We start from the raw sequence: 18,501 nt of genomic DNA on the forward strand, positions 1-18,501 counted from the left end.
AGGAATGAAGGTGTGGCTGCTTCTTCAAGTAGTCCGTTCTGGCCTACAGACCTTCTTAAGTTACAGTGAGTGTATAAACACTATATATAGCTAGTGTAAACTGCCTGTGGCCTACTCTTCCCTAGTAAAAGTGTTCTGTTTTTGCCTTTCCTGATTGCTATGTGCAAATCTTTGTTTTAAGGAAAAAGTCTTGTTGCTCTACTTTAGACTTTGCTGTAATACATTTATTTTATTAGTCTACCCAGTACAGCATGGACCATTTCTCAGGGATGCATAACTGGTACGCCTGCTCACATGCTCGGCCAACATACTGCAATGTGTGTCGGGAGGCATTATCTGGAGTCACATCACATGGGCTCTCCTGTGAAGGTAAGCACACATCTCCTCTTTTGCGAGCGCTGTCTTTATAGCTCAGTACCATGTTCAGAGATAATTTAAGAGGACTGTTGTTAACAGTCTGCAAAAAGGTGTAGAAGAATGCTGCATAATAAACTTGAGAGAGCTGCAGGCTGTGTATGAGACTGGAGGTCTTTTCTAGACCTGATGCTGAAGCCTTTGCTGCTGAATCCCTTTGGCTTCATAAAGAATTTTCCTGCAGAAGTCAAGATCAGGATCTTGGCGTTTTGTAAAAGGATAATAGATGTGATGATGTTTTCATTCTGGTTTTAGTGTTGGACCTGATAGTGATACAGCTGATTTTTTTTTTTTTCCCATATACCCAAATACTGCCATCCCTTATTAAAGTCATGCTTCTGAAGTGAACAGGTATGTACTTCTGAGGTATCAGAATATTCCTAAGAATACTTTTGGTGATAAGAATAACCATATTTGTAAGAACATCCTCGTTAAGTGTTTGAATGCCAGGAGGTTATTCTTTTTCAGCTTTGGGATAGCAGACATGCCTGGCTGCGTAAAGCTCATACTTGTAGCATGAATGAAGTTGCACCCACATTGTGTAAAAGGATGCAGGAGTGTATGACTATGTAAATCATGTCAAATTTAACAAGGTGATAACTAAGCTTTATATGAGCAACTGGCAAAAGTGACAAGGCAAGAACTAATAGCTAGCTCATCTTATTCAGTACGCTTAGAGCTGATAGTTTTGGCAGTACTAACAAGGGTAGTATGTGCCCATGCTTTCTTCTGGAGCCAAGTATGGTCACTTGGGGAGGCTTTTGCACAGACCGCCACATTACACGTTCTGAGGCGGGATTCATATGTTCTTCTCTTCTTCTCTAGTGTGCAAGTTTAAAGCCCACAAGCGGTGTGCTGTGCGGGCAACCAATAATTGCAAGTGGACAACTCTGGCCTCTATCGGGAAGGATATCATTGAGGATGAAGATGGGGTAGGCGTTAGTCTTGACTCTTCTAGTCTTATCTTAATATGGAAGCACTGGCATGTGCTCTACAGCTTTCTTCACTGTACAAATAGCAGATTCTACCTTTATGTGTTAGCGATGTGGGAAAGGCATTTACTGTCACAGCATGAGATTCTGTGTGAAAAGTCCAACCAGGGTAGCAAGAGCTCCTTAATAGGAAGAGACTCCTGCTATGGACCAAGGGAGTTGAGGTTAAATAATTGGAGGCATGGTGAACCTGGTCTGAGTTTTGGCAAAAGGAAAAATAAATGAGTGGTTGGAACAGTATGTTAGCTTATGGGTTGTCTGATGCAAGTCAGTGTTTCCTGGATAGCCTGGGGCAAGTCACCTGGCCTCTTTGTGCCCAAGTGTGATGTAAAATGCGAAAAGAGGTCCTCAGGTGTTTTTTAGAAATTGCCTTTGCTGTCCTTAAACAATGCATGTAAAGGCTTACCTGTCTGTATGTCTCAGTGCCACAGTGCATCCCGCGCCCTTGAGTTGCGCTCTGGAAAGTCCATATTGCTTCTCTCCCTCTGTACCATTTGCAGATCTCGATGCCACATCAGTGGTTGGAGGGAAACCTGCCTGTGAGTGCCAAATGCACTGTGTGTGATAAAACCTGTGGCAGTGTCCTACGTTTGCAAGACTGGCGCTGCCTTTGGTGCAAAGCCATGGTGAGTTGAATAAACATGATCGTTTCAGTAAAAGGATAGTCCCTGATCAGTTCTTTGGTGTGTTCTTTGAATGACATTTACTTAAAATGAAATCTCTAACCATTCTGTCAGTGTTTAGAATCATAGAATCATTTGGGCTGGAAGGGACCTTTAGAGGTCATCTAGTCCAACCTCCCTGCAGTGAGCAGGGACTTCTCCAACTAGATAAGGTTGCTCAGAGCCCCATCCAGCCTGACCTTGAATGCCTCCAGGGATGGGGCTTCCACCACCTCTCTGGGCAACCTGTTCCAGTGCTTCAGCACCCTCATTGTAAACAATTTTTTCCTTATGTCAAGTCTAAATCTACCCTCTTTTAGTTTAAAACCATTACCCCTTGTTCTATCACAGCAGACCCTGCTAAAAAGTCTGTCCCCATCTCTCATATAGGCCCCCTTCAGGTATTGGAAGGCTGCAATGAGGTCACCTCGAAGCCTCCTCTTCTCCAGGCTGAACAACCCCAACTCTCTCAGCCTGTCCTCATAGGAGAGGTGCTCCATGAAGAACTTTATTGTTCTTTCTCCAGATGATAAACGGCCTGCAAGAGATAGAAATTTAAATTTGTGCTGAAAAGTATCACTGTGATGCATAAAAGTGAGACCTGAAACAAGTATCTGGCTTCTCTTCAAGCTCATTTTCTTTTGATGGTGAGCTTTCATAGAAGAATCTAATTACGCTAGGTATGAATCAATGCCGCCGGCATGGGAGATGTTGGTTTTAAGGGGCCATTATTTGTCATTTCTACAAGTTGAAAAGGTCCAGCAAAAAAAGAACAATAAAGAATACTAAGCTATTTTAATAATAGCAATTTCCCTTCCCATTGCAATAGGTTTCTCTTGCCTAACCACTGCAATGATGCAGATCTTGCTATGTTTCCAGCTGTCTATAATATTAATAAGAGAAATACCACAAAATCTGTGTTTGTAATGTGGGGAATGGGGACTCAAACTCCAAGCGAATGCTCTACCTTGCAGTCTTCATGTACCAGAAATGACTGAAGTGCCCTACTCTACTTTGTATTTCCTTTTTTGGGGTAACTTTATTAATCCCTTCTTCTCTTACCTCTTATGTCCTTCGTGTCTTCTTGCTTTGTTTTTTGCTTTCTTGTTTTCTTGAGTTCCCAGCTTTTTCTTTTGTTGCTACTTTTCATCTCTCAACTGAGGCTGGGATTTTGAAAGCAGAATGCCTAAGGGCTCTTAAAGCCGCAGAATCTGTTATCTGGTCCTCTCAGCACTCAGAGTGCTAGTCTCACAAATTCAAATAGTAGAAAAAGTACATACTAATGGAAAGAGCAGAATTAGTAGAAGACTCGGATTAGATAATTCTTAAAATAACTTGATCAATTGACATTTCCTTGGATTTGCTTCTTCTTCCTGTCTTACTCTTCCTTTACAACCTCTTGTTGGGTGGCTTTATGAATTATACCACAGTGCCCAGAAGGGTCTGAATGGTTTGGTTTTGTTTTTTTTTTAATTGTGGTTTCAGGTACACACAGCATGTAAAGAGTTGTTACCAAACAAGTGCCCTCTTGGGCTGTGCAAAGTATCTGTCATTCCTCCTACTGCTCTTAACAGCATTGATTCAGACGGTAAGTATTGCTAGTAAGTAGTGCCTTCTTTCTCTTCCTTTCAGTCACAGTCCCTTCAGCTAACACTATTAATGCCAGACTCTTGGCAACTGAGAATTCTGCTTTTGGTGTTGCTGAAATTCCAAACTGGAAGGCAGCGCTGAAGTGTGGCAGTGAACTGTTTGCTTTGCTTTTGCATTCGGTTTATTACCCTGTAACGTCAGTATTTGCTGAGCTGCAGCTGTTAAAATTTATTGACAACAACTGTATTGCAGAAGCGGTTTGGGAAGATTGGGGAAGCTGAAAATTTTGGCATGCTGCTAGGAGATAAGTGTGACACTTGGCAGCATGAGGTGTGGTTCATACTGGATGCAGGGCTGTGGACATTTGGCGTTTACCCAGTGAGTGCCATAAGCACAAGGAGAGCGTTAGCTTCTTTGTAGCTGTTCTGGGGTGTGGGGTGTTGTGTTTTTTCTCACTCCATCTCCATGGGCAGCTTCACGTCTCTTGGCTTTTCTTCCCTCTCCCTTCCATTTTCCCCAACAGGTTTCTGGAAAGCTACTTGTCCCCCTTCTTGCACAAGCCCTTTGTTGGTCTTTGTCAACTCAAAAAGTGGAGACAACCAAGGCGTAAAATTTCTGCGAAGATTCAAACAGCTACTGAATCCAGCCCAGGTCTTTGACCTCATGAATGGAGGACCTCACCTTGGGTAAGCAGATATTCTATGGAAGCACACATTCCTTGTAAATAGCTGTCCCAGTTTTGCTAAAACAGGACTATTTTCTCCTTTCGGTAGATTTTCTTTCAGTTACGGCCCAGCCTTAAACGGTGACAATACCAGAAAAATATGAGTGATTTATTTGGTTATAAGCTTATCCACAAATATTACAAAGAATCCAGTTCCTTGGAGAAGACTGAACACGTATGAAGTTTGGAGGGGTTTTCCTCTCTCTATGTTTAATGTTATTGATTAGCTAAAACCAAAAATGTTGTTGGAAAAAGTTATTATTTCCATTCATCGGTAACAGCAGGACAGCTTGAGGGGTTTTGGGAGAATTCCAGAAACATTTCCCTGGAAGAAAACCAAACATGGAAAGCTTGAATCCAGAAGATGACTTGTCAGCAAACAGACTTGTTACAGGCATCATGATGTACTGTTAACGAGAGTTAACTTCAGTTAAATCGGGTGAACAGACAAATGTCATAGATAGCAAATGAATATTGTCAAAATGAGATTTATCCACAAATAACTTACCTGGGAAGTATGTGAAACTTCCATCCCTCAAAGAACTTATGGTGATACTGGAAAACCATCCCTTAGGAGTGCTTTTGGTGAAGTTGGTTCTGCCCTGGGATCTAGATGACATTTCAGGCTTGTTTACCAGATTACACTGGAATATCTATGGACAAAAAAAAAAGTGAGTGCTATGGAATCAGTTCCTTTCATGCGTTTCTGCAGCTCTGTTTAAAACAAAAAGTTTGATCTCCATTTACCCTCTTCCAAATGTTTATCGGTTACATCGTATTTAAGTAGAATAGATGCTTCTTATAATAAGAACCAATACAAGGTGAATTTCCTTCATATTTTTCTAAAAGTGTCTCAAAGTCTGTGACTCAGACTGTAGATGCAGGGTGCTAAATCTGGGAGTGTCCACTCCTGGATGAGTGACCATTAGGTTCTGCTCTCCTGAGAAATATTGTGGTTTCTTGCCGTAGTGTATTGCAAAACACTGGCCTTTAAAACTGCAGCATGCTGTCCAGGGGATGTGTTTGGCTGATAAATAATTTACAGAAAACTTTTAAAGTTAAATATTTTTCCTCTTCCCCTCCCCAGTTGGGCTGACTCTAGAGAGGAATTTTGCTTTTAAGCAGGACAGAAGGGAAGGGAGGGAATCAATTATTTTCTCAAGCTGTGGTGCACACTTCTGAAACAACTGGTCTTGCATGCTTTCTTAAAAAGGAAATGATGGTACAGGGTAAAGGCTGCTTCTTGGGAATTTAAATATTCTCAGCTGGTGCCAGTGAAACTCCACCATAAGATATTGTTGTTTCCGATAGCTATTTTTTATGTGTCAGCAGTGCTTGAAGAAATAAAGATTTTCGTGTCCTACAGCAAATCCTGTTTAGGTAATAATAATTAAAAAAAATATGTACAAAACCAAAATAGAAGCAGGCAGTAGTTCTCGAAGATGTTCAGTAAGAAGCATGGTTTCAAACAATTTAAGGAGAAGTTGTTTCTCACATTCTGGAAGAGCGAATAGAGAAATTCACACTTGTCTTGCTGGTGAGTTGTTTGCCTGCCTGCAGGACAGACAAGGCGCCAGAGCTTTGATTTATGTTGCTTTCCCAGAGGGACTAAAGCTTGTGAGGCTTTACATCCTCTTACAGTTGTCTGCTTACTGAATGACTGCATAAAGTTCCCATTCTTCAAACTTTGCTTTAATTGGTGTGGCCTTGAGTGCGAAGGCACTGACATCAGAGCGCTCCAAACAGTGACAAATAACTAGTGTTAGGCTGAACACAGCAAATCTGCAAAAAGGAATTAATTCAACGGATAATCAGCTATCACATGCTTGTTTCCTCTTCTATTCAGATGGAAGTGCCCTGCTTTAGTAGAGGAGTATGTCTGGGACACATTTCTGTAGTGAAGAGCCGTTGTAAATTGCTTAGCTGTATTTGTAATTCCTTATTTATAATCATTTTAATTCATCTGTAATCTGACAGTGGCCCATATTCATTGCGAAATCAGAGCCTACTTTAAGCAAATCTGCCATGTTTATTACCCAGCTTGGAATTGTTTATCATTTCTTTCTGTAACAGCTGATTATTCTTCCCTCTTGCTTTTTTCTTTCCCTTTTCCGTAGTTTACGCTTATTCCAGAAATTTGACACTTTCCGGATTCTAGTTTGCGGTGGGGACGGAAGTGTTGGCTGGGTTCTCTCCGAAATTGATAGCCTCAATCTTCACAAGCAGGTACCTGCCCAAAGAACTTGGTTGGATGAAAGAATGAAGTGATAACAGCATGGGTTGAAGAGTACTTTCTCTGATCATACAGATGTAGTTTGCCCCAGGACCGAAGCTGCCGAAAGCTTGCCACAGCAGTGTTCTTGCAGTAGTTTTCTGCAAGAAGCAGTACTGGATTAATTCATTATTCCTGTCTCCAGTGCTCCTCCACAACTCCCTCTTACAAGATCCAGCTTTTGGAGTAGCTCTGAGTTATTCCTGCTCCTCTGCCAGCAAAGATCTATACTCAGAAAGGACTGCAGTTAGAAACTCCTTGTGGGAGTTCCACAAGGGCTACACTCCTCATTTATTCCCTTAATTCTCGTGGTGTAGTTTCTGAGTCTTGGGATAGACAGAAACTTCAGTGGAGTCGAGGTATCATACAGTGTGCAATTAGTTTCCATTTTGTCTTGGAGAGGTCTCTGCTAATTTTACAGAACAAGCAATAGCACCACCTGATGGTTACGTAAGTGCAGCCGTAGAAGGGGTTACTTTTTAGCAAGGTGCTGCTCGACGTAGTAGCTGTAATACGCTCCTCTTTAATTAACAACTTAAAACTGGAGGAAATTTTTCCTTACTTGCATGCTCTTCTGGCTGTTTTCCCCATCCAGTTACTTTCTCCTCACCCTGGGACTAGCTGTTTCTCAATGACTGGTCTGTGTAAAGAATCAGTCATGTTACTTGTGGCTGTTTGTGGCTTTTGTTTTTCCATTTGGATATCAGTTTTGGTTTCCTTTTCTCTGATGCAGTGCCAACTGGGAGTGCTGCCCTTGGGAACAGGGAATGACCTTGCCCGTGTGTTAGGCTGGGGGTCTGCTTGTGACGATGATACCCAGCTCCCGCAGATCCTGGAGAAGCTGGAGAGAGCCAGTACCAAAATGCTGGACAGGTGGGTAACCATCACTAACATCCTCCCCTGCTCAGGAGTTCTGTAAAAATAGCCTTCCAGGAGAAATGGGCGGTTCTTGATTCTGCCCAGCTCCTGGACTTCTTACTAATGCCAGTTAATGTGTTTTTTTTCTTTGATAATCCTCTGTCACCCTTTAGCAACAAAAGGTAGTCTGGCTTTCTGTGTCACTGCTACAGAATAGTAGTGAGTGAAATTGTCTGATGTCCAGTGTCCCCTCTTGTCAATTAAATTTGTCAGCATTACAGTCATGATTTATCTTTTTAAGCTAATTTTTTTCTTGGTAAATTTGAACCGATTTATCTTATGTTTGGCTTAGAAATGAAAGCTGAATGTGGAAATTGCCATCTTTACCCCTAGTATTGATATCGCCCATGTATCTTTGTACATTTAAAAATGCTCTTGTCTTTAGAGTTGCATCTTGGCATCTGTTACGTTGAGTCAAGTAATGCCCATAGAATTTCTGTGAGAGAGGGGAGAAGTACAGAGAAGTTCCTCATGCTGTACGATACTTGTTCATAGTGTCATCCTTCCCAGTTCAGCCCCTCTGCAGTTCCATTGCAACTCTGTGGCTTCCTTACATCAGTCATGCCCCTGCCAAAGTACAATTTGTTCTGCTTTGAGGTTCTAACCTGTTATGTCCGTTGGATGAAGGAGGAAATCGTCTGCCTTGTAGTGACAAGTATGATGCCTCCTTTTCAACAGGTGGAGCATCATGGTGTACGAAACCAAACTCCCTCGCCAGGCCTCCACTTCCACAGTCACTGAAGATTTCAGTGAGGATTCTGAGGTACCTTGTGAGATGCAGAGGGCAGGGGATTGGGAGCAACAACCTCAGAACGGACGAGATAGGAGGCAGTGATTGAGCTCAAATGGAGCAAGCCCGAACCGTGACTTGGGTGTAGCAGGAGCTACAAAGATCTGGGGGCTTTAAGTCAATGAAGTATTACGGAGGAGGATGGAGGTTAGGTTACCAGAGTCAACAATCATAAAGAGGGATGAAAAGAAGATGCTTTGTAACAGGACAGAGAGGAAATGATTGACTTTTATGTGCTGTCATGACATCAAGTTGTTGAAATTGTGGAAGGCTGCATAACAGTCATAAAAAACCAGTTTTAGATCCACAGTTGATCAGAGACTCTAAGAACTGCGCTGCTGATGATTTCTAGGTTCAGAATTAGTTTCTTCATCAGATTCAGGTCTTCACTGAGTAACTGAGCCCTGGGCCGCAGAACTTTCCCAGGGCAAAAAGAACCTGTAGAATGACAGGTACTCTCTGGGGAGCCAACATATACATAGCCAACATATACAGAGCATGTGTTGTAATGTTGGGAAGCAGCACCCCAGTGGCTTGTTTCTGACTGTCACCAGGTGCAGAAGATTCTCTTCTATGAAGACTCAGTGGCTGCTCATTTGTCCAAAATTTTGACTTCTGACCAACACTCAGTGGTCATCTCCTCAGCTAAGTGAGTACTTAGAGGACAACTGCTCTAAGTGAAAGTTGCACTGCGAAGATCCTCAGACAATCCTTACACGACTTTGTTTTCACTACCTTCTTTGTCTAGGGTGCTTTGTGAGACAGTGAAGGATTTTGTGGCTCGAGGAAATATGAGAAGGCAACGGAAAGCTCAGAGGAATCGGAAGTCATGGCCAGGAAGGTAAAATTAGAAAAATTGTTTGGGTTTCTACTTCTGAAGTGGAAAACTGCTCTGTTTGCAAAGAACTAGGACAGCAGCAGTTCAGCAAGCACTAAACCAGTGAGCTACCCAATCTACTGTTAGTTCTACTTAAATGTTCTTCTTCACCTTGTAGTGCTCTGTCTTGAAGGAGAAGCTGGACTCGTTGCTGAAGACGCTGAATGATGAATCTCAAGCGTCTTCATCTCTGCCAAACCCTCCTCCCACCATCGCAGAGGAAACCGAAGATGGTGATGGGTCAGGCAGTGCTTGTGATTCTTCTAGCGACCGGTCGGTGGGCTCATCATGTACTGCACGGCCCCAGATATTTCGTCCCCGAGAACAGCTCATGTTGAGAGCAAACAGCTTGAAAAAAGCAATTCGTCAGATAATAGAGCATGCAGAAAAAGGTAACCTGTTAGGAGTCCTGCTTTTGACTTGTTTACAGGCTCTTGAGAAGTATAAATTTCCTTTATTCCAGAGGGGAGTAGGGTTCTTTATTAAAAACAGTGTTCCTGAGCTAGAGAGGCTATTCAGTAAGGCTGGCTGTTTCGTTTCAATATCATCTCTGCCAACCCCACCTGTTTGAAACATTGCTTGGTAAATGAGCCTGAAGTTCAAGGTGTGTTCTCTCCCACAGGGCTGGTTTAGGAAGTTACTACCCTCCCACACTCTGTTCGTTTGCATTTCCTGTCTGTCCCCACCCATACCGCAATTGTGTCAGCGCAACTGTTTGTGTGCCCTTGCTGTAAAACAGATCTGAAAACACTTGGGAAGAAAGTATTTTAAGTATTTTAACTTGGATCGTTTCAGAAATCTGTTTATAGTAGAGCCCAGCAAAACAGTGCAGTAGTACAACTGCAAGAGAGGGCAGGAACTTCTTAAACTGGCTTTGTCACTGGGAAAGTGTTAGAATACCGCACCTTCATGCAAATTATTTCTGCTCTGATGTTAACTTTCTAGGCAGGTGACCCTCTTCTCCACTTCTTAACATTTATCTCTCTCCAGCCGCTCACACCCATAGCTCAGATTTCAAAAGGCATCAGTCTCCCAGATGTTAGTCATAAACTCAGCGGTTTAACTTTGGCCAAGGAATTACAGCCTATTACTGGAGACTAAAAGCATTGAAGCTGCAGATGTGACGTCCATGCACACCTAAATGTGCACTGTGAACAGCCATGTAGTAAGTTACAGATCATTGCAATGTTGCTTGGATTTCCAGCACTGCAATACTATATACAACCTATGCTGAAGGTGAAGTTGTATGAGATGGTGGACATTGAGTAAACAGCCTGCTTCTCATGAAGTAGAGGTCTGGACCTCACTGCCGCCCCACTTGGCTGCTGCTTACCTTATGCCAATTTGATGTTTGCTGGAGTTCTTGCGGAGCCCAACCAATTTGCTTAATCCAGCAAGAAGAGTTTCTGTTTCTGCTGGGCTAGTGGGTTGGATTGCCTTGTGGATAGTTTTGATGAACTCCAGGGTCGGCAGAAGGGAGGGGAAGAGACTAAAAGAAAGGGGGCTCGTTCCCCTGCAGAGGCAGTGAGCTGGTAGATCAGCTCGAGGCGGTTCAGAGAGTGGTGCCCTGTGAGGGGTTGCTGGGGAGGAAGGCCTATTGATTACATGCAAAGGAAGTCTTGATTTCTTTAGGCAAAGTGCTAGCGTTTAATTCTTAACAGCTCTTGGGCAGACTCCAGTTACGTTTCAGATGTATTTGTTCAACTTCTCCAAACTCTTTTTCTTCTTCTGAAGTATGTAATCTGATTCTTTGTTTGTATGGTTTTTTACCAACTGCTATTTTCTTGCTCCTGACCGTATGTGTCTAAGTGCCCTTTTCAAGTGGCTTATCCTTTTGCCCCAGTACAGATTAAGCAAAGAGAAAATTCATTGAATTTATCACTTAATGTCAGTCTGGTTAGAATTTCTGGCAACATCTAAATGCAAATAAATGGAAGCCCATCACCTGTAGCACAGTTTATATCTCAGGAAGCCTGCGTACCTGTATGTAGCATTAAAGGTGGACACTTCTATTTAGAGCCTCACTGCTAAAGAGCTCAGCAAAGAAAATAGGAGGCTAAGCCAGCCCAGTTTCAAAAGCTCTCCAGAGCAGGGCTTAGTTGACAAATGATACAGGAAAGCTTTTTGTTATTCCTGTTCTTTCCTTTAAGGAATCAGGGCCTTTAGAGTCCCATCCTATTGCGATTTACATCAGTGGGAGGTGTTCCTTGCTAGAAGAGCTGTGAGGCACTCACCTACTTTCTCTCTCCTCACAGCTGTAGATGAACAGAATGCTCAGACCCAGGAGCAAGAGGGCTTCCTCCTTAGTCTCTCAGCCTCTGAAGAGGGCAAGGAGCTGAGGAACGAGGATAAAATCTCCCTGCAGTCATCACACAGCAGCAGCTATGGAGTGTCTAAAGGGAGGAGCCAGCAGAAAGGTACTGCTCTGGGGCTGCCACCGTGCAGATTTTGCCTGCGAATTACGATTCTGTTAGTTGTAAAAAGTGAGGGAGGCGTTACGTGTATTACCTTCCAAGTTCTGTTTTTGTCTAATTTTTGAATGATTGCTCTTCAGATGCCAGACCTCGCACATTTCTATGCATTTCTATGCCTGTGCATCGTACACCCCACTTTTTGCTACCTCTCTGATGACTGGTCCACGATCTTAGCATATGGAGCCTAGGATTCAGAAATTTTCTTGCACTTTAGCCAGTAATCTGGGTTCTCTTGGCTTTCAGTGCTTGGACAAGGACGGTCTTGAGCATTTTTCATGTCACCTACGTGATGACATTTCCCTGTAAGCCCCTGCCATCCTTTGCAGATGACAGAGAACAGAAGCCAGTTTGCTTTAATAACTGTGTTATGTGAGTAATTTGTTAGAGATCCCTGATCGCTACAAATATATTTGGAACTTATCTGAGTATTGATTGGGAGCCAAATACCCTGTCTGTTGTGCTGCTGGCACCAGCTTTTTCTCATCTCCGTTTCTAATATTTGCATGTGGCATTTTGGTACCTCCAATCTGTGAGGTTTTCTGGCTGCACATATGCCACATCTTTGTCTCTTCATGACTGGTTCTGTCAACTCTTTGTTTTATGGTGGCTAGAGTGTTTTGCTGTTGAGTGATTCCTAACCCAGTCTTGCTGCTTGTGCTGTGCTACTATGTGCTGGTCTGAATCACAACGTTATGTTTGTCAATAGCCATGTTTGTGTTGTGTCTTACAGCTTCCAAGTCTCCTTGCGAAAGACTAATAAACAAAGGAAATTTGTCACTGGGCAGCTCTGCATCTCTTCCTCCCCAGACAGGAAACCGGGACAACTTGCCAATGCTGAACACAAAAATCCTCTACCCAAGTAAGTGTAACACCCACCACTTCCCATTGAGGCAGCCAAGTGGAGTATGGGTGACAGCAGCGCAGGCTGCAGTCTCCACATGGAAATGTGAAATGTCCTGCCTGATGTCCTTTTGTGCAGGGTCCACTTGGAGAGAAATCCCTTTGTGGATAACTTTCCATTAGGGCTGAAAAATGGAGGGAACTGTAATAGTTTCCAGTTTGTAGCTGAGACGTAGACACAGATTTTTATTAACACTGTGCAGTGGCAGAATTTAGATGCCATTTACAAGGAGATAACTGAGCTCAAAGTAACCTTGAGAAGGCTGATACGATGCTGCTGAGAGAGGTTTCTGACGAGTGGCAGCCATAGACTGGGAGCAGCAGTCCCTTCATGTGAAGGCTGAGGTGACTGGAGGTGCACAGACCCAGCAGAATTGCCACCTCCCACACCTTCTGTAGCAACTTCGTGCTGTCCTTCCACCTCTTCCCCTGAATTACTGGTTCAAATTGTTTCTTCTGGAAGTAGGTAATTTCCTTTCTCTCTGACGAAGCTACTGTTTGTGGGTCACCAGCTAATAAGTTAAGAAGCAGGAGGCAGTAATTGTTGAGCAACTTGGAGAATAACTTCAGTCCTACTCCTCTGTCTCTGCTCGTTGAAGCAAGGATGTCGCATGTCTCACCCTGGAGCAAAAAAGCTACTGCAGTGAATACACTCCGATTTCACATTTCCATGTGTCTGCACAACTGTGCTGCTGGCCTTCGGTGATACCCTGTCTATCAAAAACCCTGCAGGCAGCCCCAGAAACCCTTCTCCTTATTGAGAGAGCTAAGCCTTCTAGAGTGGAAGAAAGCACTGTTGCTGTTTGCTTTCCATGGTGAATGACAAGAGTTAATATATTCTGCCCTCTCATCTTGTCTCTGAGATTGAAGTTACCTGTTTTCTGCTTCTCAATCACACTCTTGCCCACGCTCAATTTTGCTACAGATATCCGTGCTGGCATGTCTGGTTCATTGCCTGGGAGCTCTGTCATCAGCCGATTGTTGATCCATGCTGATCCCTTTAACTCTGAGCCTGAAAATCTGTGAGTATGCCCAGGATGTTGAAGGGAGGGAGTGGGTGTTTCCAAATGGACCTCAGCAGAGAAGGAGATTAGTTTATAAAGCTAAATAATGGACTGCAGCAGTCCAGCGTTACGTAAATGAATTAATATGCTGGGTGCCAGCGAGGATCAGCTTATGTAGTTATATATGTAGTGACGCATCTGACTTATGGTAGAAGATTTTTAGGTTTTAGGTGAGAATGGAATCTAAATCAGTCTTGTCCCTAGACTCAGAGATGACTCTGGCTTCCAGTTAGTAGACAGTAACCTGTCGGGGAACCGCTACCCTTACGACACGGAGGCTCAAGAAAGGTCATGGGCAGGCCAGAACAGGGGAGGCAGTTGGGAAATCTGATTTGAAGATGTTCTCAGGCTGTTTCTGCTAAACTATTTAACAGTAAAAATCCAGTGATACAGACTTTTAAGTTTTTTTCATGGGGTTCAGTGCCCGTGAGATGAGTAGCTGGCACTTCCAAGCTCGTTTGTCAGACTCTCTGTAGGTAACACCTAAAATATATATATATATATATAAAGGCAATTAGCATTGCTAATGTTTTGTGAGACCTTTTACACAATGTTAGTGACCAGCATCATAGCTCTTTGTAAATGAAGTGTAGGCTTCTGAGTGTGTTTCTGTGGCAAGAGGAGAATCCCTCTGCAAATCTTGCGGCTGTGAAGTGTTACAGACAGAGGCTGCAGGCCAGGGACCTCTGCTCATCAGTAGCTACTCTTATGGTATTCTTTATGGGTTTTAGGCAGTTCCCAGCGGTGCTTATTGGCATACAGTCTACTTGTTCTTCACCTTTTTACGCAAGAGAATTATCAGGTGGCCAGAGGGACATGTGAGATGTATACCAAATGGTATGTGGACTTATGAATGGGAGTTTTGTTCTTTTGTTCAACAGTGAATGTTACACAGAGAAGTGTGTCATGAATAATTACTTTGGAATTGGACTGGATGCAAAGATTTCTTTGGACTTCAACAACAAACGTGATGAGCACCCAGAGAAATGCAGGTGGGTTTGGGTTTGGCTGACCTTCAGATACTGCCAGAAGTGACTGAAACCACTGTATGGTTTTTTGTGGTTTTGAAGCCGATTGTGTACAAGTGTGCTGAATAGGTGTATTGTCAGTTTTGTCTGCATAATCCTCCTTCAAGGCTTGAAATCATGATGGAGGAGTTAAGTTACTGATTTATTACTGATTCATTATGCTGTTGTGGCTAGTATAAGATCTCTTGAGTAGCTATGCTGGTGTGGATTTAGAGCATGGGTTCTATTTACTTCACGATCTCGCTCACAGATTTTTCACCTTGCCTTGCTATTTAGCTATGAGAGGAGCACATCTCAGCTCTAAATGCCACGGAGGCTGATTTCAGCCTTGATCCTAACTTAGTACAAACCACAGATTTTTGGCTTTTTGAATACCTGCAACTACAGGATTCTTTGTGTAGCCTGGGATTGGTACATTTGCTATACTTGAGCTAATATGGGAAAACTCTGTTGGTGTCCTGGTGCACAAGATTGACAAGTTCTGTGCCAGGAGAATCTGTGTATGTTTCTGGTAGTGTGTGTTACTCGGTCATCCTTAGTTCCTACTTGACATTTATTTGAAGGGCAGTAGTTTCCTAGCATGAGCGGTGACCATTTTGAGTGCTTGACCCTTTTAGAAGCAAAGCACCTTTGTGTTTTAGGATGTAGGAGGGACCATTTCAATGTGGGTTTTTTTTTTCTTCTAAGTGAAAAGGTAAATGCCTATGCTAAATTTCTCTTTTGATTTACCACCTTAGAAGTCGTACTAAAAACATGATGTGGTACGGAGTATTGGGGACCAAGGAGCTGCTACACAGAACATATAAAAACCTGGAGCAGAAAGTCTTGCTGGAGGTGAGAAATTAGTATGCCCTTCTGTTCCTAAATTGGGGAAACCTAATTACGTCTCCTTCAGACACTTTGAGTTTGGTGTGGTGATTCTACTTGGTGACATGAGGGTGTTTCCCTTGCCTGTCTGATACAAGGTACTTGCTGTATCTCACCTTGAGCGAGCTAAAAGTGGCTTTTCCTGGTTCTGGAAGATAACTTCGGTTCTCTGCCCATAAGGGAAGTGTGATCCTGCTGGAAAGTATTAGCTGTCCCCAGCTCAGTATTCAGCATAGATAAGATTGTTATGTTATATGTGATGTCTCAAGTGAACACATCATTTTAGATAGTAGGTGCAGTGGAAAGCTCTTAATTTAACTATGCGATCATGTGCATCAAACTAGAAAATAAATATTCTTGTACAGGCCGTGTGCAGCATAAACAGGTAGCTTGCCGGAGGACACCCTCATCGCAGCAGACTGCATAGGTGTTCTGGAAGTTTCATTCCTGTTTCTGGAGGAATAAACCAAGAGGCTTTGCCAAACCTCTCAGGCGTGCCCTATTCCTGTTTGGGGAAAAGAAGCAACAGTATCTCTCTAAAATTCACGTCTACCAAAAGAGATGTGGTTCATGAGATGTGAGTGGATATGTTCTACTCTGCTAGGCCAAGAAGAAACTGGAAGAAACCTGAATTAATTTATTACTAAGCTGTGTAGGCTGTTTTCTGTTCTTAGAGCATGTGCTCTGGCAGGAGGGACTCTCTCCTGCTGTGCTGAGAGTAAGGTTGTCACCTTTTCTGTGCAGTGTGATGGGAGGCCGATCCCTTTGCCCAGTCTCCAGGGAATTGCTGTACTCAACATTCCCAGCTACGCAGGAGGCACTAACTTCTGGGGGGGAACCAAGGAAGATGACGTAAGTATTCTCTAAGACAATCCAGGAAATGATTCTATTTACTGTTGCTTTTGAAATCATAGCCCCTGAGAATAGTGCTTGGAAGAAGAGGGCAAGGGACCTGTCTGCGTACACTTTCTATGTGAAGTGGATAAGATACTGAAATCTGATCTTCAGCAGCTTCACAGCCAAGCAGTCTGTAATGATTCAGAAAAAAAATAAATAACCAAACAGACCATTTGGACTTCCAGGAAGTGCTTTAGATTGACCTTGTCCTCTCAGACTGCCTGAGAAGTAAAGCCCCTTGAAGGCAAAGGGAATTAGATCCAGTCAGAAGCATTGTATTGTTTGAGATTAAAAAGTGCCTACTCTCATAAGAACAATTATTACCTTGTGGCCTACAGCCTTTGTGTTTGAATTATATTCTAGCTGCCTTTGGAAGCACAGTAGGAATATCGAGGCTTCTTTTTCCCCCTCCTAGCTCACTGCAGATCTTCTAGCCTCGTTAGTTTTATACAGATTAAATGGCACAAATGAAAGCCAACCCGCAGATCTACACCAGTAGGGAGTGAAGGAAACCTTTCCAACAGAGCTGTATGTCAACTAAATTCTCTCTCCCTTGTCTCTGGCCAGACATTTACAGCCCCCTCCTTTGATGACAAGATTTTGGAGGTGGTAGCAGTGTTTGGTAGCATGCAGATGGCAGTGTCACGTGTGATAAACCTACAGCATCACCGTATTGCACAGGTATCAATTTCTTCTCTGAAGTCTTCTTGCCTCCCCCATCTCCAGCTTGTGACGTTTTTGCCAGTTTCAGTCAGTAAAGCCCTCCTTTGTACTCTCTCTGGTCCGTGGAAAGAGCATCCACCAGGGCTGAAAATGGGCATGTTTGAGGGCAATTTAGGGATGGAATTGTTTGCTAGCATCCATTGTGGTAGGAGTTAGACCAGCAACTGAAATACAGATTAGTCCAAAGACACAGCAAATTGTCCCTGCTGCACAAGGGAGAGGCGTGCCCTCCCACCCAGGCACATGTGCCTCTAGTAGCACCAAAGCTACAGTACCTGGGGAAGTGTGTTGGAAAGAAAGAGAATGTCTCATGCTTTTGGAAAACCAACATTTTAGAGCTTCTCTGATGCAGTCACTTCTTGCAGTGTCGGACAGTGAAGATAGCAATCCTTGGAGAAGAGGGAGTTCCTGTGCAAGTCGATGGAGAAGCCTGGATCCAGCCTCCGGGTTATATTTGGATTGTTCATAAGAACAGGGCACAAACTCTCACTCGAGACAGGGTAAGAGGAGCCGTGCATACACTGAGTGGTACATGCATGTTTTGATGTCACGTATTCCTGGAGAGAGTGGCAATGGCCACACAAGAAAGCTTATCTTTATGAATGTAAGCAGCGTATTTTGCTGCACACCATAAAACTTTTTGGGAAGAACATGATTAAACCTTCATTCGCCACTTGGGAAATTGCATAAATAAGGTGGTTTGTGCAAGCTTATTTTGCTTCCTTTTCAGGTGCCTTGTAACAGCATTTCTTAACACACTTGCATGCTGTTTTTCCCACAGGATACCTGCTTCACTAAGTGCTGCAGATTGTCTGGATTCAGCTGTTCAATATTTTAATTTCTCATTATTGTTCAATATGTGACTTATACCTCATTGATCAAGTAAAGCAGTGTCTTCCGCCTTGTTCAGCAGTGTATGTCTGTCTCATCTCATAATTTTCGAATATATGTGATGAGTACCAGCACATAAGGAAGCGTCCTTGCCGTTTTACTGTATTACTGAATGGTAGTAAGCCAAAGGAAAGGATAAAGGCCTTGCTGTGGCACAAACAGGCTTTGTGGGTTCCTCCCAACTCTGTTAACTGTCCATGCATAAACAGTTCGGTTAATAGCAGCTCCTAATACTTTCCAGCATAATGCCCCTTTACCCAGCTTCCTGAGCAAATCGAAGTCCTCTGCAAAGGACTTACCTGCTGAATAACAAGAAAAGAGAGAACACCAAAGAGCCTGATACAGGCCTGAGGCACATTGCCTGGCAGGAAGTTACAAGTATGAGGGTATGAAAAGAAAGCCAAAGTGGGCATACAAA

At 43.2% G+C, this 18,501-nt stretch overlaps 1 protein-coding gene across 1 annotated transcript in view; it reads left to right on the forward strand.

The window, feature by feature from the left end:
• Window positions 1-18,501, forward strand: part of LOC104158639 (diacylglycerol kinase delta-like) — a 43,340-nt gene that overhangs the window by 17,454 nt on the left and 7,385 nt on the right. Inside the window, 20 exon segments of the mRNA XM_009696349.1 lie at window positions 237-369; window positions 1,240-1,346; window positions 1,907-2,032; window positions 3,554-3,656; window positions 4,182-4,344; window positions 6,500-6,608; window positions 7,388-7,527; window positions 8,251-8,335; window positions 8,917-9,011; window positions 9,111-9,145; window positions 9,148-9,203; window positions 9,358-9,631; window positions 11,495-11,656; window positions 12,444-12,572; window positions 13,539-13,635; window positions 14,559-14,669; window positions 15,443-15,539; window positions 16,317-16,424; window positions 17,037-17,150; window positions 17,558-17,692. Coding sequence (XP_009694651.1) covers window positions 237-369; window positions 1,240-1,346; window positions 1,907-2,032; window positions 3,554-3,656; window positions 4,182-4,344; window positions 6,500-6,608; window positions 7,388-7,527; window positions 8,251-8,335; window positions 8,917-9,011; window positions 9,111-9,145; window positions 9,148-9,203; window positions 9,358-9,631; window positions 11,495-11,656; window positions 12,444-12,572; window positions 13,539-13,635; window positions 14,559-14,669; window positions 15,443-15,539; window positions 16,317-16,424; window positions 17,037-17,150; window positions 17,558-17,692 — 2,379 coding nt within the window.

This window comes from Cariama cristata, unplaced genomic scaffold (genome assembly GCF_000690535.1).
Source record: "Cariama cristata isolate BGI_N322 unplaced genomic scaffold, ASM69053v1 scaffold2023, whole genome shotgun sequence".
Lineage (NCBI taxonomy): Eukaryota > Metazoa > Chordata > Aves > Cariamiformes > Cariamidae > Cariama > Cariama cristata.